The following is a 22,866-nucleotide window of genomic DNA, read 5'->3' as shown; positions in this document are numbered from 1 at the left end:
ACAGCTCTCAGTCCCACAGGACAGAGAATTCTTCACATCTTTGTAGAGCCTATTTTATATTGTAAGTATTTTTTGCTTGTTTTGAATAGAGTGGACAGAAAGAAGAACAAAATCAGACCACCTGTTTGTGAAAGTCAAGTTCAAGTCATCAAATTATGAGGAAATTTCAATATTCCTTCAATTCTCTGAATTCCTACGAACCCATAAACACAAAGTTCAGATGTCTCCTGAACAGAATACTGTGCCAAATATACCACCACCCAAACACATCCTAAAATAGCAAATGCATCTCTCAATCAAGGATACTCACTGCAATGAAAATATCTTATAGCAAATCTAAAACTGGAAGCAATGGTGGCCTTGGCATCAACCAAACAAGTAACACCACCAGTAAAAATTGCACTCTTTCCCATTCAAGTGACTTGAGAAAGTCTGTCCACTTTTGACTGGTAGTGGGTATAAACAGGCTATTCCAAAGCAAGTGACACTTGTGGTTTTTGAAATCAGATTCTAATCTGCAGTGTCAATTCTTAAATTTACAATGACATATTGGGGCCATTGGCGAGCAAAGGAAAATTTACAGAGCACTGGCACTGGGTCATATGAGGTTTACCCATTAACAAACAAAAAGTTATTTTTCTTAGAAATTTGTGGCATTCTCAAGAGAATTTTTTCCCATAAATTTATGATTGAAGAATTTCAAAGAATATTCAAAATTTTTTCATAAAACTGATTTTTTTTTTGCACATGTATTTATGACTTTATATAAGAGGGGTTTTTTTCAGAATATTACCCACCTCAAGCATAATATCATTGTCATTTGATGAAAGGTTTTGTGTGATTTCAGCCACATTATTCATCAGGTATGCCAAGAAAATGTTACCCGAGAGAAAAAAAACCAAAAAAACACCCATACAAATTTAGCTAACACCTACCATAGTGGCACTGAAGCGGGGATGTCAGAGGTGTTCAGTGAGAATGTGTAACAGCAGAATGTTTTGTAACCTGCTCTTCTTGTGTTCAGACTAGAAATATTAGAATCACAGTTATCACAGGCATTCCTGTGAGTTAGGCAATGCGGGTAAAAATGGCTTTGCTTTTACAGGATACAATGAGTCATTTATGGCAAGTCAATTCTAAAGGTCTTCGCCCGCAATCGTCTAATCGAATCTGTCAATAATCTCCGGCACCAAGCCTTCTTCGATGGCTACCTTCGATCCACGAACCTGCAATAGAGATCAGACTATCACACTGGTACTTATTTACATATGCAAAAACTATTTTCAGAGCAGAAAATAACTCCAAATGTACAAAATGTACTATAAAATGCCTCAGATGAAATTAATAAGCCACAATTCAGTTGATCACCTGACATCAGGGGGGGTTATTATGAGTAATAATTTTTGTATCTACCTATTACAGATAAATATGATTGTTTAATGTTAAACATCCTCAAAGACCCACAATTCTATGGCTGTGCATGTACAGTAGTGTTCAGAATAATAGTAGTGCTATGTGACTAAAAAGATTAATCCAGGTTTTGAGTTTATTTCTTATTGTTACATGGGAAACAAGGTACCAGTAGATTCAGTAGATTCTCACAAATCCAACAAGACCAAGCATTCATGATATGCACACTCTTAAGGCTATGAAATTGGGCTATTAGTAAAAAAAAAAAAAAAAAGTAGAAAAGGGGGCGTTCACAATAATAGTAGCATCTGCTGTTGACGCTACAAACTCAAAACTATTATGTTCAAACTGCTTTTTTAGCAATCCTGTGAATCACAAAGCTAGTATTTAGTTGTATAACCAGTTTTTCATGATTTCTTCACATCTGTGAGGCATTAATTTTGTTGGTTTGGAACCAAGATTTTGCTCGTTTACTAGTGTGCTTGGGGTCATTGTCTTGTTGAAACACCCATTTCAAGGGCATGTCCTCTTCAGCATAAGGCAACATGACCTCTTCAAGTATTTTGACATATCCAAACTGATCCATGATACGTGGTATGCGATATATAGGCCCAACTTCATAGGAGAAACATGCCCAGATCATGATGTTTGCACCATCATGCTTCACTGTCTTCACTGTGAACTGTGGCTTGAATTCAGAGTTTGGGGGTCATCTCACAAACTGTCTGCGGCCCTTGGACCAAAAAAGAACAATTTTCAGTCCACAAAATATTCCTCCATTTCTCTTTAGGCCAGTTGATGTGTTCTTTGGCAAACTGTAACCTCTTCTGCAAGTCTTTTATTGAACAGAGGGACTTTGCAGGGGATTCTTGCAAATAAATTAGCTTCACACAGGCGTTTTCTAACTGTCACAGCACTTACAGGTAACTCCAGACTGTCTTTGATCATCCTGGAGCTGATTAATGGGTGAGCCTTTGCCATTCTGGTTATTCTTCTATCCATTTTGATGGTTGTTTTCCGTTTTCTTCCACGCGTCTGTTTTTTTTTTTTTTTTTGTCCATTTTAAAGCATTGGAGATCATTGTAGATGAACAGCCTATAATTTTTTGCACCTACGTATAAGTTTTCCCCTCTCCAATCAACTTTTTAATCAAACTACGCTGTTCTTCTGAACAATGTCTTGAACGTCCCATTTTCCTCAGGCTTTCAAAGAGAAAAGCATGTTCAACAGGTGCTGGCTTCATCCTTAAATAGGGGACACCTGATTCACACCTGTTTGTTCCACAAAATTGACGAACTCACTGACTGAATGCCACACTACTATCATTGTGAACACCCCCTTTTCTACTTTTTTTTTTTTTTTTACTAACAGCCGAATTTCATAACCTTAAGAGTGTGCATATCATGAATGCTTGGTCTTGTTGGATTTGTGAGAATCTACTGAATCTACTGGTACCTTGTTTCCCATGTAACAATAAGAAATATACTCAAAACCTGGATTAATCTTTTTAGTCACATAGCACTACTATTATTCTGAACACTAATGTATATACACTATCCTACTATAAGGTACATTTAGGCCTAAAACAGCCCATTTCAGACTTCTGTGAACATATCTGTACTCCTGCTTGCTCACTCACCTTGAACGGTTCACTAATTCCAATGATACACTGCAGTGTACTACTGTAGTAACAGAGTACACATTCTCCACCCTGCACAGGAATTTCTTCTTTGCTAACATATACCTATAAAACACATTTATCTCATTAGTGCTTTTCATGACACATTTAGTCCACAGACACTGTCTCCATATTCAAACTGTAAGCAGTCCCAAAACTGGCTGATGTAAGGAAATAAAATCCAGCTATAACTGTATTTAAATCTGATTACACTGTGACCGGATTGTCACTGTATTTTCTGAACTATAAGCTGCACTTTTTTGACTTGTTTGGCCGGTCCTGCGACATATTTCAAAGCAGCGTATAAGTAAAACACATTATCATCGACGGCCACAAGTCGACATACGCATCAACTCAACACTGCTTCTATACACTGATCTGAAAAAGGAGGAGCAACTTTGCCTTAGAGAGTGATGATGCATTCCATTTGTACTTGGTGGTCAAAATTCCCCAGTTACGCCCCCCCCCCCCCCCCCCACCTCCAGAACACCAACTGAAGTCAAAATTCCAACTCGTCAACTCATTGGAAGCCCACGTACCCAGAGTTGACAATCCAATATGGGTGCTTGTAACAGCAGGAGCAGTGAAAGCTGTAGTTTTTAAAACTGTTTTGCACTCCTGTCATTTTTGTGTCCAATTTAATAAATCATACACACAGTACTGTTCTACTACTGTCTGTGGACATGTTGCTGCAGTATTTTTATGCGTGAAATATTGATAGATGTTGCTAATGATGACTGCCTACAGTGGGCTACAAACTGAGCACTGCATTAAAACACAAACTTCCGCATCATCCGTCCTCTTCCACAAGGTGGACAAATATTTTTTGCAGCTCTTTACACTCCAAAATTTTGGAGGTGTCCAGTTTATTTTCAGACTTGCAGTGCTGTGTGGAAAACGGAACACACCAGGAGCCCCTGCTCAGTACCAGACTTGTTTGCACTTTGTGGGCCAGCTGCTCCTTCACATAAGTATGTTCTCTTCGTTAAATGACCTCTAATTTTATAATGCTTGGATTTCAGTAGAAACTAAATTTGGTCAGTTTTGTGAATTTTGAAGGGATTTACAGCTTTAATTGGCCCATTAGCCTCTGCCTGCTCATAGATTTGCATTATAAATAAATACTACACCACTTAAATTAATGTTGCTTCTTGTTGCATGAAGCAGTAACACATTTAAAAAATAAATGCAACTTATAGCCTGATGCAACTTGGATATGTTTTTTCTTCTTCATGACACATTTTTTGACAGATGCAACTAATGGCCCAGTGCAACAAGAAGTTCAGAAAATACATAATTAAAAACTGTCACACAATGCTCACCTGTATGACTTCTCCACTGAAGGCCACTTCAACATCTTTGACCCAGATGTAGGTGATGTAATTTGTTGCACTGGTGAATCCAACCTGAACATGAGGCACAAAGATGAATCATTTTGTCAAAATAGACAGCAATTCAAAGTATTTACCTATTGTTCAGCCAACCTGAAAAGCCAAACACAGTCCATTTACCAACCTTATAGAGCCCAATCCAGTCCCATGTGCTGGAGGGGAATGGCTGCAGAACACTGTAGAGAACCACGGCGTCAATGTCTGCACTCCAGTCACCCTCAGACTGAAGACGTACCAAAGGCGTGTTGTATATCTTCTGCAGCTGGAAGAACAACAGTGTGCAAAAGAACAAGAAAAAAGAACAAAAATTAGAAGTATGGGGATTTGAATAAGGTTAAAGACTATTTTTTACAAAGTCCTGTTCTTGCTTTCACAAATATGCATCCCTGGAGGTCTATATTGTCTACCTATGGTCTATAACTGTGACAAACCAGCATGTAAAGATCACAGTTTGAACACTGAACATACAACTGGAATAAATAAATAAGCTTTAACTCATCACGGTGGACTTCTGATTTATGGGATTGGGGAGGGGACAAACTTTTGTAATTTATGCTGTGCATCTGATCCTCAAAGACAGGGACATAACAAATAGTGGGGTTATCTGCGAGTTGAACCCAAGACCAACTGATAACACCTGATGCATTCAGAAAACTCCCTGGGGATGTTCCAGTTTCATTCCAGTTTCCACACAAATGCAACAGATTACCAAAGCATGTTAAAGTTTAGAACAGAAGAACTATTCAAACACTGAAAAATCCTGGAAAGGTTTTTCCAATGTGTAGTCAAGTATTCAAACCATGACCTTTTGGGATACACATCTGTGAAAATGAGAATGAGGCTTAAAACTTCATAGATGTCGACTTGGGCATTTGTTCTGAGTTAAAAGAATAACTCAATCACTTTGGTTAAAAGATAAGGTATGCAAAATTCTTCACCAAAACAAGAAAGCCTTATTCCTCGAATGAAATTATTGCTTAAAAAAAAAAAAAAGATGAAAATGAAGTTATGAAGGCAGTGTGGTAGAAGCTTGTCGCACCTGCACGGTGAAGATGGCAATGACAGGCTTGTGGTCACTGATGCTATACTCCATGATGCTGGTGTATAAATCCTGCGTGACCTTCACAGGATACTCCTCATCCTCTGCAAGCTGCTTCACCTTCTTCTCATCCACTTCAATCCCATCTTCATCTTTTTCATCACACGACAGTGCTTTGGATCTGAGCCGCCACAGAATCCTGTCAGTCCAGGCAGGTTTACGCTTCTTAGCGCTGGATAGATCGTTGCAGATAAAAAGCCTCAGACCACAAAGGGACTTAAAAAGAAACAGTGTTTTCTTAGAGAATTAGGTTGTCAGGATTTCTCAAGAGAAAAACAGGAAAAATGCGGGAGAAAAACAGAATTATTGTTGACACATTAATGTGACAGTGAACAGTTGCAAGACTGTATGTTAGCCCTGTGGCTGAATGGTGACCTGCCCACTGTGCACCAAGAGTATGTTGGTTACAACCCCCATTCCCCCCAACATGAATTAGATTGTGAATGCAGACAACTCAAAAATAATGACTGAAAAAAGAAAAAAAAAAATACGAGAGTGAATCAAAATATCCAACTCAATCTTGGTGGTTAATGTTACAAAGCCATGTAAACCTTGATACCTATGGTTTTCTTGTCAATATTTCCTTTCAGACATTTAATGCAAGATCTTTGTTGGACAAGTTTTCATTCATATCTAATCCCTATCAGTGTAAGTGTGGTCATAACGACATCAGGTTAAGTATTTTTTTTAGTTATGACATGAGCTCTAATTGCACAGGTTTAGATCAATCAATTCAATCTATCAATTTTATTTATATAGCGCCAAATCACAACAAACAGTTGCCCCAAGGCGCTTTATATTGTAAGGCAAGGCCATACAATAATTACGTAAAAACCCCAACGGTCAAAACGACCCCCTGTGAGCAAGCACTTGGCGACAGTGGGAAGGAAAAACTCCCTTTTAACAGGACGAAACCTCCAGCAGAACCAGGCTCAGGGAGGGGCAGTCTTCTGCTGGGACTGGTTGGGGCTGAGGGAGAGAACCAGGAAAAAGACATGCTGTGGAGGGGAGCAGAGATCAATCACTAATTTGTTTAGATCACAAATATACACGGGTGATTTTCATTTGCGCTTATTGATATGGAAGTACTGCTATGTTCTTGTAATACTACGTTAATGCAATCATAAAATACAACCCGTGCTTTGATGCATAAACCCAGTTCTATTTCATGATTTTTCAGGCTTCTTATCAAGAACATTGTAAGACATGTCATCACAGGCTGACTCCAATTTGTGAGGTACAATATTCTTTCAGGGTGTGTGACTACCCCACTTCAAGTAAACATGTTCACTGAACCTGTATAACCAATAATGCTCTTTATTCATTCATTCATTTTCTATACCTGCTCACTCCATTAAAAAGGTCATGGGGGGCTGGAGCCTATCTCAGCCGTCAAATGACGTGAGGCATAGTACACCATGTAATCTGCTGCAGAGCCATATGTCTTTGGAAGTGGGAGGAAGCCAAAGCACTCAGAGGGAACCCATGAGAACACAGAGAGAACATGCAAACTCCACACAGAACAAAAAGGACCAAATGGGAAGTGATCCCAGGACCTTCTTGCTGTGAGGTAAAATTGCTAACCACTAAGCCATGCTCTTTATAGCTATGCATTTGATTATCTGTGAAGTTGCAGCTGTTTTGGCATCAATAAGAATGACAAGCTTTCAGTTAATCAAGCATGATGACTGTATTACATATTGCAGGTTAAGTGTGGTTTAATATGATCCACTGACACAGTATTGGAACTCAAAACAGCACAATTCCATGCATTTAAAGGTTAAGGGCATTTTCACACCTTAAAGTTCAGAACAGGGTCTGAACCAAGTACATAAATGGTAAATAGACTGCATTTATATAGCACTTTTCCATTTGCATCACACGCTCAAAGCGCTTTACAATTATGCCTCACATTCACCCCGATGTCAGGGTGCTGCCATACAAGGCGCTCACCACACACCGGGAGCAATAGGGGATTAAAGACCTTGCCCAAGGGCCCTTAGTGATTTTCCAGTCAGGCGGGGATTTGAACCGATTGTACATGATTGTGTACATTTGGTCCAGTTAGTTTGGTTTCACATTGCAAAGTTGTGTTTGTTCTAGACACGTTTTCATGACGTATTTATGTCCTTGTTGGCACTGGTTTGTAGACATGCAGCTTGTTGGTGACTTTCTGTCAATTTGGAAGATTGTTACATTGAAAGAAAAAGTTCTATTTGAACAAAAAATGAACAGATTATTTCAGTTGCAATTACACTATTACTGTTGTGGTATTTTTACCAGCAGCACAAGAGAAGATTTGGTGTCAAGTTCCAAATTTTAGACCCCCATCACATATAGCCGGAATCATGCCGAGTGGCGTCGGACTTATGAATCGGCGCACATCCGAAAAGTCTCAGATTTCAGTTCCAAAACGTTCTGACAGCCATCTGCGGAAGTCGACACAGTTGGTCGAAATCGGCCGGCGGCCCAGAGTGTGAAGCACATGTTCAAAACTCTCTGGGCGCCGTCGACATAGGACACCTATCCAACAGCGGTCCATGTGTAATCTGACGACCATCTGGCCGCAATTTACATATTCTGACGACATCAAAACAGCATTTGAAACAATCTGATTGCGGTTGACTGAGCTCTGAGATCGACCGGTCAGAGCAAAGCCTGCCGACATGCTGTGCCACATTTGTCCACCTCCACTGGACCCCAGCTAAGGAAGGAAAAAGAAATGTTGATATGTAATAACACGTATGTGGTACTGTGCACGCGTCAGAGGCTCAGTGCAGCGCTGCAACACAGCTGAATGGGATGTCACCGCTCTAATGCACGTATTATTACACATACACCTCCTAAGCAGGTACGATGTTGAAATGTTTGCCCAGCACATGACGACATAAATAAACATGTAACTCACCTCGGTACCTCGCGTTCTACAGCACAGCGGAGACATCTGAAAGACATCCCTTTCACCCGGCTGCGCTGTGTGCTGGCAATGTTGATCAGATGACAAATACATAATCCACCTCTGGTATAAATAAATCCCATGTGAAACGCTGTCCCACACCGATAATCCAACAGTTGTGTTAAGATGTGTATCAAGTAAAATGACAACAAAAAGTTTTTAAAAAAGAGAAAGTCCACTGGCTGCATCTGAATGTTGCGCACATGTGGGAAGTTGGCGCACTGGCAGCACAGTTTAGCAGCAGTGACGGTGTCCAGCTGGACAAATAAAATCTAGCAATGCAAGTATATACTGATCAAACACCTAAAGGGATTTTTCACCGGACTAACATAAATGGACTGCATTTATATAGCGCTTTTCCATCTGCATGAGATGCTCAATGCGCTTTATACATTGATGCCTCACATTCACCGATGTGGGGCTGCTGCCATGCAAAGCGCCCACACCGAGAGCAACTAGACCAGTGGATTCAAGACCTTGCCCAAGGGCCCTTAGTGATTTTCTGGTCAGGCTGGGATTTGAACCGAGGATCCTCTGGTCTCAAGCCCAACGCTTTAACCACTAGACCATCACCTCCCCTAACTAACAGCAAGCGATCACTGACAGCTGTCAGCCTTTTTGTACGTTCGCTGGATGGACAGCTCCTGTGCTCACATCAGGCACACATGTGCACGAGGAGTGGCTGGTGCAGTATTTATGAACACATATACATGCAGCTGAGCGAACATTTCGGCCACATCTGCAGTACTGCAGTACTTGCACACTGCTTTGGTCACCTGTTCTACACATGCAGGCGCACGCGGCTTGTTCAGCCATTGTGAACACACACGTGCAGCTGAGTGGACAGACACTCATCACTCGGATCACCTGTTCTACGCACGTACACACTCACACTCCGTCAAGTGAGACACACACTGATCAGAGGTCAGTTTAGTGCTGGGAATGTGAGGACGAGCGGAAATTTGATTGTGTGGGTGAGTGACAGCTCCAATGTCCGTGCCGTCTGTGTCATCTGACTGTTGTCTGAAATATGTTTGGGCTGCATCCTGCAGGTGTGCACGAGGCAGTCCGGATGTGTTCGGACCATGGCTGACCACGCCTCTTTTCCTCCCAACTGCATCGGATTATGGCAATATTTGCTGTGTCGGAATGGTTCCTCCACATTCTTTCTATGTGTGATGGGGGCTTCATCTTTTACTCTGCCTGCCACAGTGACACAGACTAACATGGATTGTTTTGTCTTTAATGTGGAGAAAAGACGGGCAGGGAGAGACGGACTACTGTAAAAAGTGACTGTTTTAATCAGGTAAAGGCTAATAATCTGTGTGATTATTAGAGAGGAATAAAGCTATAACTTCACAAAAAGTTGCTTGCTTCTGTAACGCTGTAAACTGTTATATCATTCTTAATGTCAGTTTCTTTTCTTCTACTAATGTTAGACTGTGACATGCAGTTGGCCTGCAAGCCCAACCTACACAAAAAGTGTTTTCACACCGCAAACAAACTAAACCATGCTTCTAGTTTGCTCTCAACTAAAACCACCTATTTTGGTCACACCAAATTTTGACCCTGTTCATGGACTGAAGCTGCTTTCAAACCTGCTATTTCTGATCGCAATGAACTGAAAAGTCTGTAGGCCCAAACCAAACAGGGTAGGTGTAAAAGCACCCTAATGCCCTTTAATCTTTCCTTTGCAGAGGCAATACTACATTTGTCTTTGCAAAGACCATTACCCAATGGTCACCTTAACTACAAATGAGGCCAACAAGCAGTTGCTGTATGTCGCTTGATGGGAGTTCCCAAGGCGTGGGCAGCTCATCATTACGTGGCGTTAATGTGCATAATGTATAATGATAGATTAGAAAGGAAAGAAAACTGTCACGATGAGGTTCTCCTCTGTGCTTGACTGCTTAATTTGTTTCAGTCCAACATGTTTCAGTGACATTCCCATATCGCTGGTTAGTATGCTAACATCTCCATAAGATGTCTTGTCAATCACTTCAGAGGTATTATCTGGTTACAAAAACAGCGTTATAGGAATTTATTTCTCACAAACAGTACTCATATTTACAAACGATGAGAATAAAAAACGGCAAACATACGGGATTTATGCAGACATACAGCCGTTTTGGAGCACATTTGCATTATCCATCAATTTTCAATACCTGCTTACTCCAATTAAGGGTCACGAGGGCTAGACTCTATCCCAGCAGACACAGGGCGGGAGGCAGGGCATAACCTGGACAGGACGCCAGTCTATTGCAGGGCCATATATAGACAGACAAAAATATTCACAACTGCACACACACCTATGTTCAATTTAAAGTTTCCAATTCCAGTTCACCTAACCTGCATGTCTTTTGCAGGTGGGAGGAAGCCGGATCACCCAGAGGGAACCCATGCAAATACGGTAACAACATGCAAACACCACACAGAAAGGACCCAGGTGGGAAACAATCCCCCAACCGTCTTGCTGTGAGACAACAGTGCTAACCACTAAACCACCATGCTGCCAACGTTTCTTTATCTTGGATAATATTGTTCAAACGAGTAAGCAGCTGACATCACGCTGCCTTTTCACTTGGACTGGCAGTCGCCATGTCACGTCGCTCAGCATTTGCATGAAATAGACTTCTCATCTATTTTAGCCCTGTGTGACTGTTGTCTCTTGTTGCTGCAAAACATCCACTCTAATTAAAAATGAATGGTAAGATGCCGCTTTGTTGCTTGTTGTTAATGTGACCATAGGGTTAGTGGTAGTTTGTTTCCTGAATTATCTGATTGTCTTTGTGTTAGAAGTTATTAAATTACACATAAAAAAGAGTACTATCTTTATCTTCTTGTTAATAGTATATACAGTACTGTGCAAAAGTCTTAGGCACCCAAGAAATGTGATGAAAAAAAATTATTGTTCAACCCTCTCCCCAATCAGTGGGCTAAACATTCCAATTAAAAACAAACAAAAACATAAATAAATAAAAATTCAGCCACATGGGGTGTGCAGCCTGTACACTCAGTGCCGCACCAAAGCCTGGATAAATGAGTAGGGCTGTGTCAGAAAGGGCATCCGGCATTAAAACAAGCCAAAACAAACATGCAGAGTACAAATCGAATTTGCATACAGGATCAGTCGAGGCCCGCATTAACAACGACCGCCACCGGTCCTGTGGCGATCGTTGTTATCAGCGACTAAGTGCATTATCGGCTACTAAGAAGAAGAGAACATGTCCACAGACAGCGAGAGAAAAGGAAAACTAGAATGGTGGAAGTGAGAGTCGGGTCTTTGATTGTTGGTAGTATGACTGGTAAAGGGAGAGAGCTGGCTGATATGATGGAGAGAAGAAAGGTAGACATATTGTGTGTGTGTAAGAGCCCAAGTTGTTGCAAGATAGTGTGGATAAGAAGAGAAATGATGCTGGGCTCATTTTAAAGGAAGAGTATATTAAAAGTGTGTTGGCAGTTAAGCGAGTGTCTGACAGAGTGATGAGTGTGAAGTTGTAATTGAAGGGATGAGTATCATCAGTGCATATGCCCCACAGAGAGATTGCGAGCTGAAGGAGGAAGATGATTTCTGGAGTGAGTTAGATGAGATGGTGTAGAGTGTGCCCAAGGAATGAAAGAGTGGTGATAGGAGCGGACTTCAATGGGCATGTTGGCGAAGGGAACAAAGGTGATGAGGAAGTAATGGGTCTCAAGGACAGGAATCTGGAAGGGCAGATGGAAGTTGATTTTGCTAAAAGTATGGAAATGGCTCTGGTGAAAACCTACTTTAAGAAAAGGGAGGAGCACAGGGTGACATAAGAGTAGAGGAAGGTGCACACAGGTGGACTACATTCTTTGCAGGAGATGCAAACTCAAAAAAACTGGAGACTGTATGGTGGTGGCAGAGGAGAGTGTAGCTAGACAGCGTCGGATGGTGGTTGGTAGGATGACTTTAGAGGTGAAGAAGAAGAAGAAAGTGAGAACTCAACAAAGGATCAGATGGTGAAAGCTGAAGGAGGAAGATGTGTGAAATTCAGTGAGCAAGTGAGAGAGGCACTGGATGGAGAAGAAATTTTGGACAACTGGAAAAGTACTGCAGATGTGTTGAGGCAGACAGCTAGGAAGGTACTGGGTGTGACATCTGGACAGTGGAAGGAAGACAAGGAGGCTTGGTGGTGGAATGAAGGTGTCCAAGAAAAGCATAAGGAGAAAGTGGGTGACAAAAAAGAACTGGGATAGTCAGAGAGATGAAGAAAGCAGATAGGAGTACAAGGAGATATGGCATAAGGCGAAAAGAGAAGAAGGTAAGGGAAAGGCATATAGCGAGCTGTACAAGAAATTGAATAGTAAGGAAGGAGAAAAGGACTTGTACTGATTGGCCAGAGAAAGGGACAGATCTGGAAAGGATGTGCTGCAGGTTAGGGTGGTAAAATATGTAGATGGTAATGTGCTGAAAAGCGAGGAGAGTGTGTTGAGAAGGTGGAGGAAATATTTTGAGGAGCTGATGAATGAAGAGAGAGAGAAAAGGCTGGATGATGTGGAGAGAGTAAATAAGGAAGTACAAGAGATTAATAAGGATGAAGTGGGGGCAGCTATGAACAGGATGAAGAGTGTAAAGGCAGTTAGTCAGATGACATTCCAGTGGGGGCAGGGAAATGTCTAGGAGAGATGGCAGTAGAGTTTCTAACCAGATTGTTTAATAAAATCTTGGAAAATGAGAGGATACATGAGGAGTGCAACTTTTGCACTCCTCAGGCAACTGTTGTTTTCCCTCAAGAACTGCAAGTTTTTCCTTTTTCTGGTTGGGCTGCTTCTGAGGCCATTAAAGCTTACCGCTTGGGTACTACAAGCTATAGTTACATTGTGTTTGCCTACACAGCTAATATGAGGAGCAACACTAACATGAACTGAAGCCCACTCATCTTCAAACACATCTGGATTTGTCTTTTAGGTGTTTTGGAAAATTTGAACTGTCACTTGCTCTGAAATGCATGATGTCATGTTTGCAGACCGCTTTTGGGAATCTATTATAATTATTATCATTAATTATTGTGAAACTGAGAATCCCACTAACTGCTTACCATGAGAGAAGCCAAGTAAGCATGAATCCCCATCGCTAAAGCAGCAAAAATGTGCACAGAAATAAATTCATGTCTGGTAACGCAGAATGCAATCTGCAACCTCACCACTAAATGACACTAAATCCTACATACTGCAACTTTCAATTATCAAATTACAACCCTATGACAAAAAAGTACTTTGTAGACATTCATTCATTTATCATTCAATAATAAAGCAACTACAAAAAAATAAAAAATGCAAAGAAAAAAACCCTTGTGTTCTTACCCATTTATATTTTTTTTTATACATTTTGCAGTCATTTATATCTGCCTAATACTTTTGCACATAACTGTATGAAAAATACTCTGGTGTAGTTAGATGAATTAATAAAGGATAGAATTTATGTATTAAGGGAGATGTGGACACAGACATGCTTTTAACGCTTACTTAAAGGCAAACAATGTCCTGTAGGGCCTGTGAAGTTAAAAAGAATTGTACATTCATTATATACAAAAAATATAAACCAAGAGAACAATACTGGAGGAAAATGTGTTTTAAAGAATGAAATTAATTATGAATTATTGTAAATTAATTGGAAACAGCAACCTGCTGTCGTAATTATCAGAGTTTAAGTCAAACTTGTAGGTGGGCTGAAAATCCAGAGGGCCTTCCTCAAAATCCTGAAGCATCTCCTCCTTCTTCTTCATCATGATCAGCTGACAATGACAACAAACATGGTGTGACCTCACAAAAACGAACACAGACGTGACTAATATTGAAGCACAATGCAGAAGCGAGTGACCGTCATGTGAACAGGAGATAATTTAACTTGCATGGTTTGATCAACAAACCTGGTCTTTACTCCAAAGCAGGCTGTACGTTTGGTTGTTGATGCAAGAGCGCACAAAGTGCATGCCGTGGTCCTGGATCCGAAAGTTGAGATCTCCAAACCAGAAGACCAGCCTGAACCAAAAGGGAGGAAGGAACTCAGTATGTGGCAGCTGAATGACTGTAATGTGTTTGTGCAATTTCACTGCTACAGAAACAATCATTTGTATTGAGTAAAACCCGCCACAATGATGAACAGCGCATCAAAGGATTATTCTGGGATATGTGTGAACTTTCAAATGATCCGGACGGAATGCTTTCGGTCATCAGTGAGCTGAAGATGATTAAACAGAGAAGAATATATTAGATTTGGATTCTCTGTACTGACCTGTGGTCGAGAACTGTTGGAGCCTTTTTACAATCAAAACTTTGTGCATCTATGATGCGCTCAAACTCATCCACTCTCTCTGTGGCGTAGTTCATGTGAGCAGTTAAGTGGCAGTTGAGGAAACAGAACATGTGACCATAAAAAGACAGACTAATGGAAACGCCTCCTTTGTTACCCTGAGAAACAAAACACAATGGGGAAAAATATCAGTTCTATCATTCATTCAGCTGTTTTTAATCTACGTGAGGCACACAATGGCACATTTTCTTTACATTGCATGTTTCTCACCCAGTAACCGAAAACACCTGTGCGTGTGTACGTGGCCTGGATGTCTCTGATAAATGGGACATGCTCCAGTTTGGCAAAGAAAAGCAGAAGTTGACCCTGCATTCTGATGGAAGAAACCTGAATACAAAAACAACAACAGAACAGTCAACACAACACAACATCCTTCATGTGGACATTTCAGCCATTTCAAAGTGTTGCTAAAATCTGGCCATAAACATACTGTAACAGGAATTTAGTACCAGATTCTAAATTCAGATGGAAACTGCCCTCCCATTCATTTTATATGTATATTTACACACACACACACAGTTTTTTATTCTTGAGTACATTATTTTCAGGGCAACAATAGTTTAGGGCTGCTGCTCTCCTTGTTCTGTGGCTACTGTGTTTTATTTATGGATGTTCAACACTCTTCTTAATATCAGCTAATTATTTTGTAAATTAAATGAATTTAAGGATTAATAGTAAGTCCCTTCGGCTGCTCCCTTGTTTGCACTCAGGGTCGCCACAGCAAATCCAAGGTGGATCTGCATGAATTGGCACAGGTTTTACGCCGGATGCCCTTCCTGACGCAACTCCACATTACATGGAGAAATGTGGCAGGGGTGGGATTTGAACCCAGAACCTTCTGCACTGAAACCAAGCGCATTAACCACTTGGCCACCACCCCTGCAATTTAAAGATTAATATTGGGAGACAAATGTACTTGAATACATTTGTCAAGTAACTCAAGATATATTTGGTAAAAAAATATAATAATTATTATTATTATGGGCAGCACAGTGGATATGCGGTTAGCACTGTTGCCTCACAGCAAGAAGGTCACGGGATCGATTCCCACCTGTGGCCTTTGTATATTCTCCTCATGTTTGCATGGGTTCCCTCTGGGTGCTCCGGTTTCCTCCCACATCCAAAGATACGGAGGTTAGGTGAATTGGAATCTTTGAATTGTCTGTAGGTATGCGTGTGAACGTGTTTGTCTATATGCGGCCCTGTGACAGACTGGCATCACGTCCAGGGTGTACGCTGCCTCACACCCCTATGACTGCTGGGATAGGCTCTACTCAGCCCCCCCCCCCCACCCCGTGCCCCATAATTACGCTAAGCGGGTATAGAAAATGGATCAATAGAAGGATAAGTATTAGAACTACAGTCCATGCATGTTTCCATAGCTTAACCAGTCTTGTTAACCAGCATCATGGAAGTAGGTGTAATAACCGGTGCTGCAACCAGCAACAAAGGGACAATGAAGACGTTTGTACACAACAAAGACTCTTAGTTAAGGACAAAAAAAAAAAAAAAACTTGCTATTGACATGTGAGAGAAAATGTGAGTGCACGTGTGTTGTTTTACCTTGAGGTATTTCAGTGGTGCTAAAGTGGACATAAACAGGTAACTCCACGGGTCATCAACTAGCATTTCTAATAAGAACTTCAATGGCCCTGACTTCACCTCCTGCAGACTGACACCCAAACACACATAGATACTTTTAATTCCCACTGACTGTGCAGCACAAACAACCTGATCATTTTTCCTGTAAAACTCACCCAATAACAAAGAGATCTGGTTTCTTTGGGGAGTTCAAACGAAGAAGTGAGATCACTTCATCCGGCGGATCAGCTGTGGCAACGTTCCACGTGACCATGTGAAGCCTGCAATGCCAAAAGAAAAAAAAAAAAAAAAGAAGGTACCATATCATATTGCTAAAGTCATCAGATACTGTACATTTTGCATTAGTTGTGTTAAAATGTAACAATATATGTGTGAGTATGTGGACATTAACATGGACAAAACCATATATTCTGCTGCACTGTTCCACGAGGGCGGAAAAAAAATTGAGCGACAATATCAAAAACTTTGATTCAGCTATGCTAAGATGAAAACTGCATGAGTTTTAAATTCTGTTTAAAGAATGTGATACATTTAATGATTGCCTACACTTCTGTCTGCAGAAATTTCAATGATTTCTACTTCAGCCCAAACCCAACCTTTCCACCAAGTTTTGTAAAAATCGATTCAACAGTTTCTGAATAATCCTGTTAAACCAAAAAAGAATAAAATGCTGACAGAAATTTAAAGGACAAAGGTTTCCTGGAGAAATGCAATTACAACACTAAAAAAAAAAAAAAAAAATCCAACAATCATAAAACCCACAGAAATAAATAAATAAATAAATAATCATGAATGTATTGTAATGAGAAAAAGCACTGAGAAGAGAAACATTTTGCAGTTTCTATTCCACTTTGAGCACCAAATCAAGGTGAATCTGTCTCCACCTGAAACGGGCCTTCTTTGGTTTGTTGCCTCTGCTGCCACAGATGAGAAAGGCGTTATCGAGCGTCTTGGCCACTTTATTGTGCAGTTCCTCTTTGAGATCCAAGTCGTCCACACAGGTCATCAGCTGATTGAGGCGTTGACACAGAAATAATTTTCTTTCTGTTGACTGTGTAACATCACTGGAAAGGCTTTCAGATCTGATGCGCCGTGAGGTGCCCAAGATTTGACTGATTCCTTCCATTATGGGACAAAGAAAGGATAATTATTTTGTGGGTTATGAGAAGGGCTGCAAGGTCTGGAGTCGTCTTGAAATAAGATATGAAAGTTGAAGAAACTGAATAAAAAAATCCTGGACCTGTGTATACAAAAATAAGTTTCCTTAAGTCCAAAGTTTTGTGTCTCCAGTATAATGAAACTTTTGAGTGAGATGAGGAAGGTCCTGGCTCAGGGATTTCAGTGCTCCAGATAAAGACCAATTAGAGAATTCGACAATTTCTCTACAAGCCGCCTTTGTTTTCAAAAAAGCTGCATAATCTCATTATAACATGCCTCTAAATAAGGCCGAATGGGAAAGCAAACTGCTTGAGTGAAAAGTAAACTCTGATCCACATACCATCTGTGTAAGCTGTTGAGTACTCAGCTGCCATCTCCTCAAGCAGCACACCAATGCAAAGATTTTTCCCTTCAAATCCGAATTAAGAGCATTGCTGGGCAGCTAATCCACCTGCAGGAATGCTGAGACATTTACAAGCTAGTAGACTTTGCTCTGTATTTAGTCTGAAACATTATTCTTTCCTAAACACATTAGACAGTTACTGTATTGATTCAGATATGTGTTGGTGCTGACAGAATATAATGACATGCAGACAACTGATCCAGTTACATATGTTAGTGTCATTACAATGGATCTTAATCTAAAACTCTTTCACTGAACCTTTAAGGTTACTCAAACTTGCCAAAAAGAAAAACCTGATCAATCACATTGTTTTCTATGGTGGAATATACCTTATACCAGTAACTTAACACTGAATGTACGGAAATTTCACTCCGTGAACAAAATGGCCAGCATGGTCCTTTAATATCCATATTTACCCACCCAGTATAGTCAATATAAGTTGTGAACTTTTACAACCCCTGGCAAAAATTATGGAATCACCGGCCTCGGAGGATGTTCATTCAGTTGTTTAATTTTGTAGAAAAAAAGCAGATCACAGACATGACACAAAACTAAAGTCATTTCAAATGGCAACTTTCTGGCTTTAAGAAACACTATAACAAATCAAGAAAAAAAGATTGTGGCAGTCAGTAACGGTTACTTTTTTAGACCAAGCAGAGGAAAAAAAATATGGAATCACTCAATTCTGAGGAAAAAATTATGGAATCACCCTGTAAATTTTCATCCCCCAAATTAACACCTGCATCAAATCAGATCTGCTCATTGACATTGACCCTGTGCCATGACATTGACCCTATGTGTCTTTTTGCAAGGAATGTTTTTGCAGTTTTTGCTCTATGGCAAGATGCATTATCATCTTGAAAAATGATTTCATCATCCCCAAACATCCTTTCAATTGTCCAAAATATCAACATAAACTTGTGCATTTATTGATGATGTAATGACAGCCATCTCCCCAGTGCCTTTACCTGACATGCAGCCCCATATCATCAATGACTGTGGAAATTTACTTGTTCTCTTCAGGCAGTCATCTTTATAAATCTCATTGGAAAGGCACCAAACAAAAGTTCCAGCATCATCACCTTGCCCAATGCAGATTCGAGATTCATCACTGAATATGACTTTCATCCAGTCATCCACAGTCCACAATTGCTTTTCCTTAGCCCATTGTAACCTTGTTTTTTTCTGTTTAGGTGTTAATGATGCCTTTCGTTTAGCTTTTCTGTATGTAAATCCCATTTCCTTTAGGCGGATTCTTACAGTTCGGTCACAGACGTTGACTCCAGTTTCCTCCCATTCGTTCCTCATTTGTTTTGTTGTACATTTTTCGATTTTTGAGACATATTGCTTTAAGTTTTCTGCCTTGACGCTTTGATGTCTTCCTTGGTCTACCAGTATGTTTGCCTTTAACAACCTTCCCATGTTGTTTGTATTTGGTCCAGAGTTTAGACACAGCTGACTGTGAACAACCAACATCTTTTGCAACATTGCGTGATGATTTACTCTCTTTTAAGAGTTTGATAATCCTCTCCTTTGTTTCAATTGACATCTCTCGGGTTGGAGCCATGATTCATGTCAGTCCACTTGGTGCAACAGCTCTCCAAGGTGTGTTCACTCCTTTTTAGATGCAGACTAACGAGCAGATCTGATATGATGCAGGTGTTAGTTTTGGGGATGAAAATTAACAGGGTGATTCCATAATTTTTTCCTCAGAATTGAGTGATTCCATATTTTTTTCCTCTGCTTGGTCTAAAAAAGTAACCGTTACTGACTGCCACAATCTTTTTTTCTTGATTTCTTATAGTGTTTCTTAAAGCCAGAAAGTTGCCATTTGAAATGACTTTAGTTTTGTGTCATGTCTGTGATCTGCTTTTTTCTACAAAATTAAAAAACTGAATGAACATCCTCCGAGGCCGGTGATTCCAAAATTTTTGCCAGGGGTTGTATTTATTCTGGCTAAATTAGTTAGCAAACACAGAGGGATTAATCCAAGTTTGTTGTCATCCTTTTAGTTGCTCCTGTTTGTCTGGGGTCACCACAGCAGATACAGCAGATCTGCATTGGTATTTGGCACAAGTTTTATGCTGGATACCCTTCCTGAGGAGAAACACACACAGCCCCTGGTGTTGCAAAGATGTCTCCCATCCAAGTACTAACCAGACCCCACACTGCTTAGCTTCTAAGAGCCCATGCACAGGGCAGCTTTGTGTGCTGCATTACCGATGGTACAACAGAAACGTACTTTCTTAAAAAGACGATGTGAAACTTCAGTTACTTCAGTTTCCAAACGGCACACTGGACATGATGGTGCTTCTGTGTTCCACTCTACTGTGAAGCTGTTTAACCAGTGATTCAACACAAAAAGGCTGAGTAAAATTTGAGCTTCCAGTTAACCTATTCAGGTCTTCTTTGAGCATTGTTGCCCCTGTCCCAGCTTTTTTGAAATGTGTTGCAGGCATCCATTTCAAAATGAGCAGATATTTGCACAAAAATAAAGTCTATCAGTTTGAACATCAAATATCTTGTCTTTGTGGTGTATTCAATTGAATATAGGTTGAAGAGGACTTGCAAATCATTGCATTCTGTTTTTATTTACATTTCATACAATGTCCCAACTTCATTGGAACTGGGGTTATGCAATCTCTCCACCTAGTCTTGGATCTTCCCCAGGGTCCTGTTCCAGGTGGACGTGCCTGGAACACCTACCCAGGAAGGCATCCTTACCAGATGCCCAAACCACCTCAGCTGGCTCCTTTCAACGCGAAGGAGCAGTGGCTCTACTCCGAGCTCCCCACGGATGGCAGATGACATAGAAAGCCAATTTATTTATGTGTTGTTTTACAATAAACTGAAAGATCTTTAATGGAAGAGACTGCAAAACTACATGAGGAATTTAAGTGCCCATATTAATTAATGTGCAATGTCATTTTTCAATAAATGTACAGTGAGGGATCTAAGGAATGGAATTAGTGCAAGTGACTCAAATAAAAACTTAGGGCCTAGAAGCAATAAAAAGCTACTAAGTTTTCCCCTCAGACAGTGGCTGTATTTAATAATTTTGAACATTACTATGGTAACACTCGAGTCATACATACATACATACATACATCTATATATATATAGATATATATATATGATCTATTACAAAAACAGTACTTAATATCTCAGTTTCAGTGATTATGCGCCAACCTGAAACTCTCTCCATCGTCGTTTCTGACGTCAGACTGCTCCTCTTTCTCCATTATCTCCACACCTGCAGGAAAAAATAAAATAAAAAGTGCAAAAATTGTACTGTAGCGGCAGAGAAATGTCCATGTAACACGCAGATAAAACATCCTCGTTTGTATAATTTTATTAACAAGTTGCCTGTCTGCTAATTTAATAAAGGCAGCTAAACATCTCATTTAGTAGCACAGCTCGACAAACCACCAGTGCTCGGGTGAACCAAGTTTGTTTCATCAATTGTTGGCATTAAGTGACAAAATTAAATTCGCCGTCTTATCGTACGTTACCAGTTGCACTCAGCCTGGAGCAGCTTGTGGTTCTCTTTAGCTTTAGCTTAGCCGCTTACAGTAAAGCCGCAGTACAGTAAAAGCCCGCCCCTGACAGGAAAGCAGCGTACTGACCTTCAAAATAAAACGAGCATTTGTCAAGTTGGCGCCGGTTGTAGTGCAGCGGATAACTGAAAAAAAAAAAAAAAAAAAAAAAAAATGCTTCAAATGGTGATGCAAGAACCAAATTTGGCACACATACTCCTTAGACATTACTCTTTTAAAAATGCCAGGTACCCACGTGAACTTTCAGTAGGCGGCCAAGAAGGGGTCAATTAAAGTATTACACAGGGGTCAAAATTTAAAAATGCTCCAATCATATTGAAAGGTATTCCATATTATTTTTCTGATCATAAAGATTCCAAAATGGTATAGTTTGGACTATTTGTGAATGAATGGTCTGGAGTTATGAGGTAAAAACAGCAAGAACACTGAGAAAGGTCAATTTCAGTTTGTACAGGGGTCAAAAGTTAAAGTTGCTCCAATTTTGGTAAAAAAGTGGTGCAAATTACTGGTTGAGCTAATGGGATTAATAAATGGAATAGTTTTGACTGTGTTGCGTGCTTGGTTTGCAAAGTAAAGGTTAAACAATATCACCATCCATTGGTTTCTATGACATGTGACATATGCTACCCTGTAACATGATAACTAAGCATGATACATGATGCAAACTATTCCTTTTTAAAACCGTATTCACCCAACTAATAATTTGCATCAGTTTTTACCAAAATTGGAGCAACTTTAACTTTTGACCCCTGTACAAATTGAAATTGACCTTTGTCACTGTTCTTGCTGTTTTTACCCCATAACTCCGGAACATTCATTCACAGATAGTCCAAACTATACCTTTTTGGAATCTTTATGATCAGACAAATAATATGGAATACCTTTCAATATGATTGGAGCATTTTTAAATTTTGACCCCTGTGTAATACTTCAATTGACCCCTTCTTGGCCGCCTATTGAAAGTTCACGTGGGTACCCAGCATTTTTAAAAGAGTAATGTCTAAGGAGTATGTGTGCCAGATTTGGTGCTTGCATTACCATTTGAAGGATCCCTCAGTAAATATTCACTTATCTGCTGCACTATTGCAGAGGTTCCAAAGTTGGTGGCCGCACGGGGTGAACACTCTTCAGATGCTGGAGAGGAAAATGTCGTGAATCACAAAATTTAAAAAAAGTTGTTGTTTGAGGAACAATCAATATGACCACTCTGATTGTAGCAAGGGTTAATCTGACATAAAGGGTAGTTTTTATTATTATTGTTGTTTTTTTGGAGGA

At 40.2% G+C, this 22,866-nt stretch overlaps 1 protein-coding gene across 4 annotated transcripts; it reads right to left on the bottom strand.

The window, feature by feature from the left end:
• Positions 1-1,076: 1,076 nt before the first annotated feature.
• On the bottom strand, positions 1,077-21,626 carry inpp5ka (inositol polyphosphate-5-phosphatase Ka). Of its 4 annotated transcripts, none has more exons than XM_034167787.1 (14): positions 21,543-21,626; positions 21,224-21,286; positions 16,629-16,733; positions 16,435-16,543; positions 15,082-15,198; positions 14,794-14,969; positions 14,429-14,540; positions 14,184-14,293; positions 14,025-14,051; positions 5,519-5,750; positions 4,604-4,741; positions 4,411-4,494; positions 3,050-3,154; positions 1,077-1,226 (listed from the first exon to the last, which is right to left on the bottom strand). In XM_034167787.1, the coding sequence occupies exons 2-14, from the start codon at positions 21,274-21,276 to the stop codon at positions 1,161-1,163; spliced, it is 1,434 nt and encodes a 477-aa protein (XP_034023678.1). In that variant the 5' UTR covers positions 21,277-21,286; positions 21,543-21,626; the 3' UTR covers positions 1,077-1,160. The 4 variants fall into 4 exon arrangements, with proteins under 4 accessions (XP_034023678.1, XP_034023680.1, XP_034023679.1 ...); XM_034167789.1 differs by having other exon boundaries at positions 21,224-21,279; positions 21,542-21,610; XM_034167788.1 differs by having other exon boundaries at positions 21,224-21,287; positions 21,547-21,564.
• Between the last annotated feature and the right edge of the window lie 1,240 nt (positions 21,627-22,866).

The sequence above is a fragment of the Thalassophryne amazonica genome, chromosome 4 (genome assembly GCF_902500255.1).
Source record: "Thalassophryne amazonica chromosome 4, fThaAma1.1, whole genome shotgun sequence".
NCBI classification, from domain to species: Eukaryota; Metazoa; Chordata; class Actinopteri; order Batrachoidiformes; family Batrachoididae; genus Thalassophryne; species Thalassophryne amazonica.
The sequence above is the reverse complement of the archived record's forward strand: the minus strand, read 5'-3'. Positions and strand labels throughout refer to the sequence as shown.